This window comes from Alexandromys fortis, unplaced genomic scaffold (assembly GCF_014885135.2).
Source record: "Alexandromys fortis isolate MF-2015 unplaced genomic scaffold, M_Fortis_MF-2015_v1.1 scaffold_22, whole genome shotgun sequence".
Taxonomy (NCBI): Eukaryota; Metazoa; Chordata; class Mammalia; order Rodentia; family Cricetidae; genus Alexandromys; species Alexandromys fortis.
The window spans coordinates 4,314,851-4,328,541 of NW_026067900.1; the positions used below are offsets into that span (position 1 = coordinate 4,314,851).

At 47.1% G+C, this 13,691-nt stretch overlaps 1 protein-coding gene across 3 annotated transcripts in view; it reads left to right on the forward strand.

Annotated features, from left to right (window-relative positions):
- Myo1e (myosin IE) overlaps positions 1-13,691 on the forward strand; it is a 188,605-nt gene that overhangs the window by 159,322 nt on the left and 15,592 nt on the right. For all 3 annotated transcript variants that reach the window (XM_050125645.1, XM_050125638.1, XM_050125653.1), the window contains exons 20-25: positions 3,401-3,515; positions 4,162-4,331; positions 5,995-6,140; positions 10,040-10,186; positions 11,665-11,822; positions 12,181-12,273. In XM_050125645.1, coding sequence (XP_049981602.1) covers positions 3,401-3,515; positions 4,162-4,331; positions 5,995-6,140; positions 10,040-10,186; positions 11,665-11,822; positions 12,181-12,273 — 829 coding nt within the window. The remainder of the gene's footprint in view (positions 1-3,400; positions 3,516-4,161; positions 4,332-5,994; positions 6,141-10,039; positions 10,187-11,664; positions 11,823-12,180; positions 12,274-13,691) is intronic.

Below are 13,691 nucleotides of genomic sequence, written 5' to 3' on the forward strand. Positions count from 1 at the left end.
GAGCCTGTTCTGGAACTAGCTCTTGTAGAACAGGCTGGCCTCAAACTCACAGCAATCCACCCACCTCTACCTCCTAGGTACTGGGGTTAAAGTCATGTGCCACCCCTGCCTGGCTTAATATACACATTTATACTTCATGAACTTATGAGAATTTTACAGGGGGAGCATGGAGATTTTTTTAATCTGTCCCAATGCACATGTGAGTGTTGTGGTCCTAGGGGATGTCTTCCTGTGTGTGGGAGCCCAACAAAGCTCTGAGTAACTCTGCCTACTTAGCTCTGCAGCTGTAGAGTAAAGGCATTGCTTTGTCGGAATGGCACGAAGATCAGAACTTCAAGGCTAGCCTCAGCTATATGGTGAGTCTGAGGCCAGCTTGGGCTACCCAAGACCATGTTTTTAAAAAAAGAAGAAGAATTGATGACAAAGTTGCTAAATACACTGAGAGGAACTAGCAAGGGCACGAACAGTGTTGCAAGAAATAGGCAAATTCTGGCTTCGCAGCAATCTCCCCATCCTGATTCCTTTCCCGTCTGTGGCGTGAGCCCGAGACTCAAAAGTGATGGGAGGCTCAAGCCGAATGTCTTGGCAAGCCCTGGAAATTATGCAGGAAGTAAGTGGCACCCACCAGTAGGCCGTCTATAAGGTTGTGGTGGCACTTCTCCACTCTGAGTTATTTATAGCCTCGCGGCAATTTCATTTCCCAATATAAGATGAAAATGTTGTGTCATATGCCATTAGGCAACCCCCAGCGCAGCTCCCGTTCTCCTAAAGTGAGCTGGAGTGATTAGTCAGTACAACCCAGAGATTCGCCGGCTCCGACAGCTCACTTTCCGGCTTAGAAAATCTGCATGTATAATTAAATCGGCCTGATTGATTTTTTTCATTCTGATTTAATTGAGTTCTGGAATTTATACCCGAAACCCATGTTTATTTTGGCCCTTCCTTTAGCTTGCCTTCCTCCCAACAGCTGTTAGCCACCCTCACTTCTCCTTTCTCCATCTCTGAACTTGCGCACATACGAGCCACCACCTTCTTCCTGTCCAGATCCGGCTTTGACTTGGAAGTGCTTTCCCCAAAGTTGAGTTTGTAAAACCTGCCTTAGGGAGCTGCTCAGTGCTTCCTGTTCTTCCAGGGGAGCTACGTCAGGAACTCACAACTGCCCGTGACTCCGAGTCCATAGGATCCCATGTCCTCTCCGGGTACCCACCCTGGCACACACACACACACACACACACACACACACACACACACACACAAATGAAAATGAATCTTCAAAGCAACAAAGCCACCTTGTGATATTTTCACCTACCTCTTGCAGCGTCTGCTGCATCCACACCAAATAACCTCTGTTCTTCAAAAACTGGTATAAGACATCAGGCACCAGAGAGTTTGTGTTTTGTTTGATGCATCTGTCTGTCTGGTTTTTCTCTTTATTCTCAAACCTCCCTGATGTCTAACCTCCTGGACTTTTGAGTGGGGGAAAAATCAAAACCAAAGAAGCACCTAAAACCCTGCTCATCTTTGAAATAATCTCTTGGATGCCGGGAGCTGTTGGCGCCGCCTCCTTTCTGGGCACAGGTGTATTATGTGTGTCATCCCAGATTGGTTGGAAATGGGAAAAAAAAAAAAAAAAACAAGATGAGAAATACCAACGAACGCTCTCCCGCATGGAGACCATGGAGCTGAGATTTCAGACATCTGTCCAGTCCTAAGTTGTGAGCCCCATTTTAGGTCTAAAATATGTTCCTTCGTCCAGCTGGGACTGCACGGAAGGCTGTAGGGTTCCGTGTCCCTCCCTGTCGGCATTTGCTGTTCTGGATGTTTCTAGACAACCAGGGGTGTAAATGGGAAAGACCTGTGGCATGAAAATAGCTCCTGGACACGTTTATGCTCAGATAAACACAGACGGTGTCCTTAGCGGCCTTCAATCCCAATTTCCTTGTTTACCTCTGGAATTTTTTGTAAAAGTTTTATTTGTGTTAATTTTAATTTGTGTGTGTGTGTGTGTGTGTGTGTGTATGTATGCCTGTGTGGGTGTGAGTGCACCTGGGTGCAGGTGCCTCCAGAATTCAGAAAAGGGTGTCAAGAGTCCCTGGAGCTACAGTTGAGAGCTTCCTGATGTGGGTGCCGGGAACCAAAGTCAGGTCTCTGCAAGAGCAATAAGCACTCTGAACTGCTGAGCCTTCTCTCCTGCCCTTCTGGAACATTCTCCAGTGCCAATACATCATCTTTGAGTTTCTATTGGTCGGTTTTATCCCCGCCCCCCCCCCCTCAGTGGCTATGTAAACCACTACATGGAGGTAGACGATGCGTTCCTCCAGTTTAACAAGCTGATGAAATGCAGCTATAGAGAAAGCTTTGTGTGTTCTGCCGAAGAGGAGCTTGCCAGGCCTAGAAAACTTAGGTTCCCTGCTCAGCCGTACCCAGTCTAGGTCCAAAGTTATCTGTGAAACGGGCAGCTATGTGTTGAGGAGTTGAAGGTTAGTCCAGAGGGTTCTTGACTACAGTGGACACTCAGCACCAGGTAACGCCTTGTCGGTCTTCATGACTCCCAAGTCCAGCTGCATGCAAACTGGTCAACCTGAGCTGGCCACATGGCCTGACTCTCCAGAGTCCGATTCGGGTCATTTGCCATGCCGGCTCTCCAGAGAGTCCAAGACTAATGCTCCAGCCTGGCTGCAGTGGCTGTGGTTTCTGCCCAGTGCCTTAGACAATCCTTGGAGATTGCATGAGGCAGGAAGACTAGACTCCCATGCCACCGAAAGTAGGGCAGCCCTCTTCCCACAGCAACACAAACTCAGATCTGGCAGAAACTGGAAGGTTCTATTCTGAGGCCGTTCGCAGCAGGCTGCGTCTGCTCATTAGAGCTGGCTACCTGCTTCCTCCTTGGACCAAGGAAGGAGAACAAGTCACAGGGACTGTGAGCGAGGAAAGGCAGAGGCCGTTCAAGCACACTCAGGCTCAGCCATTTTCCTTTTGCTCCCTGTCAAGGGAAGAAACAAATGGAAGGTGTGTGGTGCTCATAAACAACATCCCATAGTAATCATTTTATTATTTATTCATAATAGGAGCTGCTGCTTATGTGTTTCTCCAGCACACTGAACCTCCTTGGAAGAACAAAGTTTGATGTTTAGTCGGGGAGAATGTCTCAGCAGTTAAGAGCACTTGCTGGTCCTGCAGAGGACCTGGGTTCCCACATGGTGGCTCACAACCATCCTTAACTTTTCTTTTGGAGGATCCAGTGTCCTCTTCTGGCCTCCAAAGGCACCATATGCACACAGAACACAGACATACACACAGATGAAACACTCATGCTTACAAAATAAATACCTTTTTTAATGAATATAAAATTTTGTCCAGATCATGTGGATTGGCTCATGTGTTTTCTCTGCTGTTCCAGCTATTTCTTCTAGAAGAGATGAGAGAGAGAAAGTATGATGGGTATGCCCGGGTGATACAGAAAACGTGGAGAAAGTTTGTGGCCCGGAAGAAATACGTCCAAATGAGAGAAGAAGGTATTTTCATAATTTTGTTTATTCATTCAGCATTTTCCATTTTTTTCTCATATTGTGTGTCTATCTGTGTATGTGTGTGTAGGTACATGCCGCAGTTCACATGTAGAACTGTGTCAGAGCACAACTTGAAGAGTTGGATCTTTCTTCCACCCCATGTCATCAGGCTTGGTGGCGAGCATCTTTATCGGGCAAGCACATTCACGTGGAGAGTCTTCTCCCTGTGGCTCCCATTTAATAAAGCTTAAGAATAAATGTGAGAAGCAGGAATGCCGGCACACACCTTGATCCCGGCGCTCAGGAGGCAGAGGCAGGCGGGGCTCTGTGAGTTCGAAGCCAGCCTGGTCTACCAAGAGAGACCCTCTCCTCAAAAAAAAAATAAAATAGTTTGATCTTAAGAAGAATTACAGTTTCATTTTCAACACAGGGTTTCTCTGCATAGCCCTGCCTGTCCTGGAACTCACTCTATAGAGCAGGCTGGCCTCTAGGTCAGATCAACCTGCCCCTGCCCTCCGAGTGCTGGGTTTAAAGGCATACGGCATGTGTTAACTAATCTTGTGTCGTGTAGAATCTTCATGTATTTCACTCCAAATGTCTTCTTCCTCTTCCTGCCTGCCTGATCCCTCTTCTCTGCTCTCCTGCATCGTAGCCTCAGACCTGCTGTTGAACAAGAAGGAGAGGAGAAGAAACAGCATCAACCGGAACTTCATCGGGGACTACATTGGGATGGAGGAGCACCCGGAACTGCAGCAGTTTGTAGGCAAGAGGGAGAAGATCGACTTTGCTGACACCGTGACCAAGTATGACAGGAGGTTCAAGGTACACACCGCCACCTGCCTCCTAACAGTCAAAACAGAGTTCACATTTACAAGAATAAAAGCTGCGATTTTGCAGACTGTGTTCATTGAAGAAAAGTTGTAAAGACTCAAAAAATAGCAGGCAATGGTAGGCAAGCATCCCTGTTGACATGTGGGTGTCCTTCAGACCTTTTTATGCAGACATATTTGCATATTTAGTTTTGCAAAATAAGATGTGCATTAAATGTTCTTTTATATTCTATTTCTGCCAGGAAGAACTCCCCATACTTAATATAGCATTCTGTTTAGTAGATGCTTTACATTTTGTTTTGTTTTTGACACAGTCTCATGCATTTGAGTGGCCTCGAATCCCATATGTGGCCAGACATGACCTTGAACTTCTGATCCTCTTGCCTTTACTTCTGGAGTGCTGAGATCATAAGTTACACACCCTCCCCAGTTTATGCAGTGCTAGGGAATTGAACTCAGGACTTCATGCATGCTAGGCAGGCATGCAATCACCTGAGCCACATCCCCTACTGACTTTTTAAAATAATCTATTTTTATTTTATGTGAATTGGTATTTTGCCTGCATATATGTCTGTGTGAGGATGCTGGACCCCTTGGAACTGGAGTTAGAGACAGTTATGAGCTGCCATGTAGGTGCTGGGAATTGAGCCCAGGTCCTCTGGAAGAGCAACCCGTGCTCTTAACCACTGAGCCATCTCTCCAGTCCCCCTCCCCCAGCTGACCTTTTAAAAAGCAACTTCTTATATTAGTCAGGAAAAAATAATGAAGACAATAACAGCACTAGCTTAATAAGACCAATGTTGTTGGGGCTCAAAAGATGGCTTAGCGGTTAAGACGACTATTCTTCTAGAGGTCCTGAGTTCAATTCCCAGCAACCACGCGGTGGCTCACAGCCATCTGTACTGGGATCTTTATGCCTCTTCAGGCATAAAGTCGATAGAGCACTCTTATTTGTTTATTAAATGGAGGTCATTCCTTGTACCCTGAAAATGGCCCAGCTGCTATGGGGTGTGTTCTCAGGACTGCTGCTATGGGGTGTGTTCTCTCACTGCTGCTATGGGGTGTGTTCTCAGGACTGCTGCTATGGGGTGTGTTCTCAGGACTGCTGCTATGGGGTGTGTTCTCTCACTGCTGCTTTGGGGTGTGTTCTCTCACTGCTGCTTTGGGGTGTGTTCTCTCACTGCTGCTTTGGGGTGTGTTCTCTCACTGCTGCTATGGGGTGTGTTCTCAGGACTGCTGCTCTACTCTGTAATAGGGTGGTCAGCCATATATTCTAAAGCTTATTATGTGTTTATTAAAGGCTAAGCCACAGACACCAGTGGGAAGCCTGTCTGAAAACCATGCTATAGCAATCCTTTGTAAGGTCACCGTGTTTGTGGGCTTATGTTTATGCTTGTGGTCCTGATACCTTATTATTGAACTATTTGCTGATGCCATTCTATAAGATGAAAAGAGTCAAGAGTCATTATCCTCCTATGTGCCAGACTGTTCCCTGTCAAGCGGCCTGGGTCAGTCATCACATGGGAGCCATTCTGGCGAAAGGGAAACTCTGCCACCCAGGACAGCTGCCCTCTGGCCTGAAAGAGTGGCCCACGCTGTCAGAGCTGTCTCTCTGACTGTGTCTAGCTGCCTTCTGAAGGTTCTTCTCCTCTCAGGGTGTCAAGCGAGACCTGCTGCTAACCCCCAAGTGCCTGTACTTAATCGGGAGAGAAAAGGTGAAGCAGGGCCCAGACAAAGGCCTGGTGAAGGAAGTCCTGAAGCGGAGAATCGAGATGGAGAGGCTCCTGTCCGTGTCCCTCAGGTGAGTGCGAAATGGCTGGGGCAGGGCGCCTTCCGAGGCTCTCCTCACATTGCCTGCTGTTCCAAGATACCACCGGGCCCATGATGAAGAGAACAGAATTTCCATTCTCCTCAAAGAAGACCTGGGGATGTAGCTCAGTTGGGAGAGCACTTGCCTGGCACTCACTAAGCCCTGGTTCAGTCCCCAGCATCAAATAAAGCAGGTGTGGTGGCACCAAGAGAGTAAAGTTCAAGGTCATGCTTGCCTACTTAGTTCTAAGCTAGCCTGGGCTACATGAGGATCCTGTCTCAGAAAAGAAACATTCTGATACTGGTGACCATGGCTACCTGGAAATGGGATGTCCCTCTCTAAATGAAACTGGTGGGCTTAGAGGGAAGCAGAATCTTCACAGACTCAGGCCTCTGACCTGCCAGCATGGAAATCATGTCTGCAGTAGGATAATCCAAAACACATTTGTAGTTGTCATATGTCCGTCCTAGCCTGTGTCTCTGTGGTTCCCCTATCATCCATCCCCAGTGTTCCTGGATAAAGGGCCAGGTGGGACTGTGAAATAAAATGTTTAAAACCCGAATCAAGATATGATAACATTTCACAGCTGGGGACATGCCAGTGTCCTTCCTTACCGCCACCTCAATAAGAGCCCTGGGTAGCCCGGACAGCCCAGCTGCCTGGGTCATCTTTAAGCTTTGGTTTATTGACTGTGTTACAACCTGTTGGTCACACCCTTCCTGACCACCCTTAGAGTTCTAAAGAACTCAGTGGGAAGATGTTTTCTTTTCTGAATGCCTGAGAAGACAGTGGACCAGGTCATAACTGGGTGACCTGAAATGTACCCGGTCCACCCGAGAGCTGTGACCGAAAGCTACAAAATCACCCCTGGAGGCTGTTATTGTGGAAGCCACGATTGTTTCTTCTGCCCTTATTGCCCAGTTCTGTCTCTTTCTGGTCCATCAGACTTCATCGTTCAACTAGATCCTTCCGAAGCTGGGTGCCCTCTCACCAAGCACCTCTGTCCTGTTACTGTGACTTTAAGTTTGCCCAGTGCGATTGTTTACTCTCGAATTTTTCCTTCTGGTTTCCCAGCCCCTTCTACCAGAGCCTCTGGGGACAGAATATGTTCTGGTAAACCCAGCTTTTCCTCCATCCCCCTGGTAGTAGGCCCGTTCCCCTTATGGCCTTTCCTTTTCAGAGGTTCCTAGCCTATAGACTTTCTAACTTTAAGGGGGAAATCTTGTAACTTTTTTTTTTTTTTTTTTTTTTTTTTTTTTTTTTTTTTTTTTTGCCATATACCCAGGAATGGAAGTGCTGGGTGTATCCTAAATCCATGTTTAACTTATTTTTCTCCCCAAGACACGAATTCTCTGTGTAACAGTCCTAGCTATCCTGGAACTCACTTTGTAGACCAGGCTGGCCTCGAACTCACAGAGAGCCACCCGCTTCCCAGGTGCTGGGATTAAAGGTGGGCACTACCACCGCCTGGCAGCTTGTAGCTCTTAGTCACAGCTGCAAACTGCAGCTACTGGGCCTCCCACTTCCCAAGGCCAATATTGTTCCCTCATTTTCCTGACACATTAGGCTAGGCCAGCAATTCAAAGCCAGGTTAGTTCAACAGCTGGGAGGAGAGGGTGGTAGGATTGAGCCCTGCGTTGAGATTGGTTGCTGTACCAGTTTCCTGAGTGGTGGCTATGTGGATGTGTCTCGGAATACTTTGACACTGCTGTAAAGAAAGCAGGGATTTCTTGCACTTCAGGAAAAAAAAATGTTGCAACATCTGTACGTGTTTTCAAGAATATATGAGACTCATTGGTTGACTTTTGGCTGAACGGACAATCACCGGATGTGTTCCTCTGGTTCAGACTATTGAAACATCCCACAAGCTTGATCTCTAAGGCCACTCCTAACTCTTAGGACCTAAGTGTTGATAGGAAGTAGCTCTCTTCAGATAAACCAGCCATCTAAAAGCAATTAAGAAGCAATCTGGAAAATGTGCTCAGGAGTAAATATTTTATATGAAGGGTTTAAAGCTCATATCTTTCAGCATGATAATGGCCTCGTGTTTACTTTTATATATATATATATTTTACCTTTTAATGGCACATACTGAAATATTTACAAAACAATATAATACTTAGACTTTGCTGTAAACTTGATCTTAGCCAAAAAGCTGGGAAGAAACATACGGTCTGCTTTAAAATAACCTGGTCCCTGTGGAGAGGAAGGGTTTGTAGTGTGGATAAAATACAAGTGCTCTCTCCTTCCCACATGTGGGTGCCAGGAATCGAACCCAGGCCGTCAGGATTGGCAGCAAGCACCAGCAACTCAGAACCCATAGAAAAGCAGCCAGGAGGAGGAGTCAAACTCAAGTCCCCATGTGTGTTCTGTCGGCACTTGTGTGCATATACCCACACAGACCCACACAGACACACACGTCATCCTAAAATAACAAAATCTGGCTCCTAACAACACAGCAGCAGTGGCTGTGCCGACATCCTCCCCGCACTTCCGCCCACCATAGACTTTGTGCCTAGCCACAGACTTTGACCAGGGTTACAGTACCAGGAAATGAATTCCCTCCTGTGGGGCAGACCTCAAATCCAGTCCATAGAGTGTTATTTGAGGCTTTATTTTTTTCGTCTTTTTGAGGGACCCACCACCCTGCTCCCAAACAAATCACATTATTAGTTATGAATGTCTGGCCTTAGTTTGGCTTATTTCTTGCCAGTTTTTCTTAAATTATCCCGACTACCTTTTGCCGCTGGACTTTTATCTTTCTCTATTTCTGTATACCTTTCTTTGTTTCTTTCTCCATGGCTTCCTGTGTAGCTGGGTGGCTGGCCCCTGATGTCCTCCTCTCCTGTTCTCTTGCTCCTTCTCTTCCTTGTTTCTCCTATTGGTACTCTCTGCCTGCCTAGCCTTGCTCCTGCCTCGTTATTGGCCGTTCGGCGCTTTATAAGACCATCAGGTGTTTTAGACAGACAAGAATCACAGCTTCACAGAACTCAACAAATGTAGCATAAACAAAAGCAACACACCTTAAAATAATATTCCCCAACTAATAGAGCAATTGGTAACTCCCACCAACAGTCTTGTCCCCATTCCACTGGAGGGCACACCTTGCCTGGCAGGGCAGTGTTGTAGTATGCAGAAGCTAGTGCTAGGTAAGATCATTGATGCCTTTTCTCCACCGTGGCCTGCATTGCCCCTCCCAGTACCATGAAAGCTAGGGAAGAACTTCCCTAGTCAACCTGAGATATCGATTTCTCTGTCGGTCAGCCCAAGTGTGTGGTATCTTCAGCAAGAGGGTCTTACCTTCGCGTTGCAGTGGGCAGCCAAGCGCAATGGCAATAGGCCTGCGTTGTTTGAGGTACCTCTGGGACCTCCCTGAACATAGGGGTCATGTGTCTAGCACTGAGATTTTCTTTCAGTGCTCACTGCTTCTGGGAGCAGCACTCTCCACCTATACAGGCCAGGCTCCCAGCTTTAAGCTCCTACTGAAGAACTGAATGGACATCAGAGGACAGCTTGCAGGAACTGGTGCTCACCTGCCACTGAATGTATCCCTGGAATCAAACTCAAACTTGGGTCACTGTAAAAGAGCCTTTACCCGCTGAGCCCTCTCCATCCTGTTTTAAATACTATGAGAGGGAGAGAAGAGAAAGGGGACGAGGGAAGGGAGGAAGAAGAAAGAAGAGCTTAGTGCTATTACAGGATGGTTTTGTATGAGTGAAAGCGGTAATGACAGGCCTTATGTGCAGCTTTGTAGTGTTGAAACAGGCTCGGTGTGCGCAGTGTGCCACAGTACAGTGACTTATGTTTAGCACACCTACCCTTCTGCCTGCCTCCAAGTGACCGTGGGTGAGCAGAAGTGCGGCTGGCGTTAACTCCGTCTGATCTCTCAGCACCATGCAGGATGACATATTCATTCTCCACGAGCAAGAGTATGACAGTTTGCTGGAGTCTGTCTTCAAAACGGAATTCTTGAGCCTCTTAGCAAAGCGATACGAGGAAAAAACCCAGAAGAAGCTACCTCTGAAATTCAGCAATACGTGAGTGGGGATCCAGAGTCCAAACTGAGCGGTGGGGAGGCCTGGAGGGTGGGCTGTGTGGTCTCGAAGGTTCCATTCCTTAGTAATCCCACTCTGGGTACGTCACTATCTCCAGGAACACAGAGAGGCCTGCCAAAGACAGTCTCGGTGGTCATGGGCCTTGCTGGGGCCACATTCGTGTGTCTGTGAAATAATCAAATAGTCACGGGGCATTTTTATCATTGACACAAAGGTTGCTCAAATAAGACAGGGGAAGGCGGATATTAGCAGAGTGAACAATAGAGTCAGGCTAGAAGCAAGGAAAAAGGACTGGAATAGGGGGTTCTGACTCCCCAGATTGTTGGTGGGGAATCTGGGGCTTGGCGTGTGGAAGTAATGCTTTGTTTTGGTTCACCTTCACTGCTTTAGTGACATGTTCTCGTGGGCAAGACACCACATATTGTTGAGCTTCTAATCTCACTTTTGCTGAGGAAGAGTTGTTCAGCTTTTCTTAAATCCCCCATCTATAGAGTAGAAATAGGGTTCATCTCTTTACCCATAAAAGTGAGGCAGTCATAAGACTGTAATGCCCAGATGAAGGAACCTGACAATAGACAGCTACTTAGAATCATTATTATTTCTTAAGTTAAAAGAGGAGAATATGCAATGTATAACATAGATGTATAGCCACAGTGTTTCTTCTGGTTTCTGAGGTTCAGGTTCCAGTTAATATATGCATACTTACTTGTGCTCGGTAATGTAATATATGTATGTATATGTGTGTGTATATGTATGTTATATATGTGTGTATATAAAATTATGTATTACAGGATCCCCTGCATGGGGAATGGTGCTGGCCACCATGGACTGGATCTTCCCATATCAATTAGCATTAAACAAAATAATCCCCTACTTGCCCACAGTTCAACCTGATCTAAACAGTCTTTTATTGAGACTCTCTCTCAGATGATTCTATAATGTGTCAAGTTGATCGCTAAAACTAAGCATCACACACACACACACACACACACACACACACACTTGGATTTTGGTGGTTTCCCCCCACCTGGGCTAATGATGGTGATGGAATAACAGAATATAAATGAGCCATAGCCACAGTCTATGGTATAGACTCTCCTGCCATCTTGTATCTGCCATCTCAGTCCTCCACACAGCAAACACAATGTTACAACACAGGGAAGCTGTCCCTTTCTCCTGTCCCGCAGGCAGTCACCCTCGATCGTCTGAGAGTGACCCTCTGATATAAACGGAAAACACTCAGCAGCAGAGTTCTCACAGATGTTGACCTCCAAAAGCATCTTCCTCCGGAATGGCAAACACCTTAGCTGTGCCACGCTGAGCTGTACCATCCCCTATGCAAGGATTAGATGGTTGGGGCTTGTCCCCGTACTGTGCTTCCGGGCAGCAGCTGGGTCATGGGCACCGTTTTCTCACCAGCTCCTTCTGGCTCCTAATTTCAATCAATGTGCTTCCCACAGCCTTGAACTGAAGTTAAAAAAGGAGAACTGGGGTCCCTGGAGTGCCGGAGGGTCCCGGCAAGTGCAGTTCCACCAAGGCTTCGGCGACCTGGCCGTCCTCAAGCCCAGCAACAAAGTGTTGCAGGTCAGCATTGGACCTGGGCTGCCCAAGAACTCTCGTAAGTGTCCCCTAGGCCCTGCCTCTACTGGTACCGTGCACCTGGCTCTTCTGTGCAGATCTGGGGACAAAGAGTCTATGTTTCTGCTGCTGGTCGGGGTGGGATTCTCAAGAGATAGAACACTGCAAACTAAAGCAATGTCAAGGAGAATGGACAGGCAGAAGCATGCTAAGTGCTTGTATTCTTGTGCACAGTATACCTGGCATTCGTGTCCTAGTTGTATTTAAAACAGTTTGTTTGGGCTGGTGTAAAGACAAGAACCTGAATTTGGGGCTTAATGAGATGGCTCGGTGGGTAAACACGCTTGCCACCAAGCCCGATGACTTGAGTTCGATTCCCGGTTGCTTGTTTATTTCAGGTCCCACCAGAAGGAACACCATCCAAAGCAGAGGGTATTCTGGTGGAACTAAGAACGCCAATTACCCAATGAGAGCTGCCCCTGCTCCCCCAGGTAAGCCACGCATGCTCCGTGGAGAGGGACTACTGAGTCTGGACCTGCAACTGACAAAGGATGTTCAGAGAGCTAGAGAAATGTTTCAGCCTGACTGGCGTTTCAAGCGTCAGCATCCACATAAAAAAGCTGGGCACTGTGGCATGACTTGGGGTCCCAGTGCTGGGGAGACAGACAGGAAAATTCTTGTCTGCCCCCTTACTTAATCAGTGAGCCTTAGGCACCAGTGAAAGACTCTGTCTCAGGAAATAAGATGCATGACTCGTGAAGAACAGCACATGAGGTCACCTCTGGCCTCCACATGCACATCTACACATGGACACACGCACTAAGGAAACACAGAGAGTGCTCAGGAAGAAACCCGTCAGCTAGTGAATACCCAGCTGCCATCCACAGGACCCTGAAGTTCAGGGGACAAAGTCAGTGAGCCCGCATTGCAGTAGAAGGAACAATCTGGGTTCATTCCCCACCTCTGTCACTTTCTAGGGCAGAGAGAGATCAGAATGAGTTCCTGTTCACCGCAAGCAGAACGCTGCTGGTTTTATGACGCCAGATGTTGCCCTGATGAGCTCAGGATTCTTCTGGGTTTTAACCCAACGGCACCAGGCTCAGCCGCATACCGCAGCCATGTTTCATAATTAGCTAATGGCCTGGCGAATTAATAGAAGAACATCTATTCTTAGGGAAATGAAATCCAGGAGACGTCCCTAACCTAAAATAATATCTGGGGGAATTACAGAATGTTACCGAAGCTTTTTTTGGCCCTTGTTTCATATTTTTCAGCTTGTTGTTTTGTTTTTGTTTTTTAAGACAGGGTCTTCTGGGCACAGTGCAGGACACATTTAACCCCAGCGTTTGGGAGGCAGAGGCAGATGGATCTCTGTGAGTTGGAAGCCAGCCTGATCTACAGAGTGAGTTCCAGGACAGCCAGAGCTATGCTATGTAGAGAAATTCTGTTCCAAATAAAAAATAAAAACAGGGTCTCGCTATGTTCCTGCTGTTCTGGAACTCAATAAATAGACCAGGCTGGCCTCCAACTCACAGCGATCCATCTGCCTCTGCTTTGGAGCACTGGGATTAAAGATGTGAATTACCACGCCCAGCTTTTTTGTTTTTAAAGAGGATTTTATGGCCCAAACTATCCCCAGATTTGCTGTGTTGCTGAGCATGGTCTTGAGTTTCTGACCTTCCTCCTGACTCTGCCTCCTAAGTGCTGGGGTTACTAGCATAAACAGCAGTAAATATCCAGTTTGTGTGATACTGGGGCTTGAAGCCAGGGCTTTGTGTGTGCTAGGCACACACTCTACCAACTGACCTACCTTGCCCGTCCCCATACTTTCCAGTATTTAAATAAAAACAAATCTCCATCACTCACAAAGCTCAGACTGTAAGAAACTTTCCCCAGAATAGGATATCAA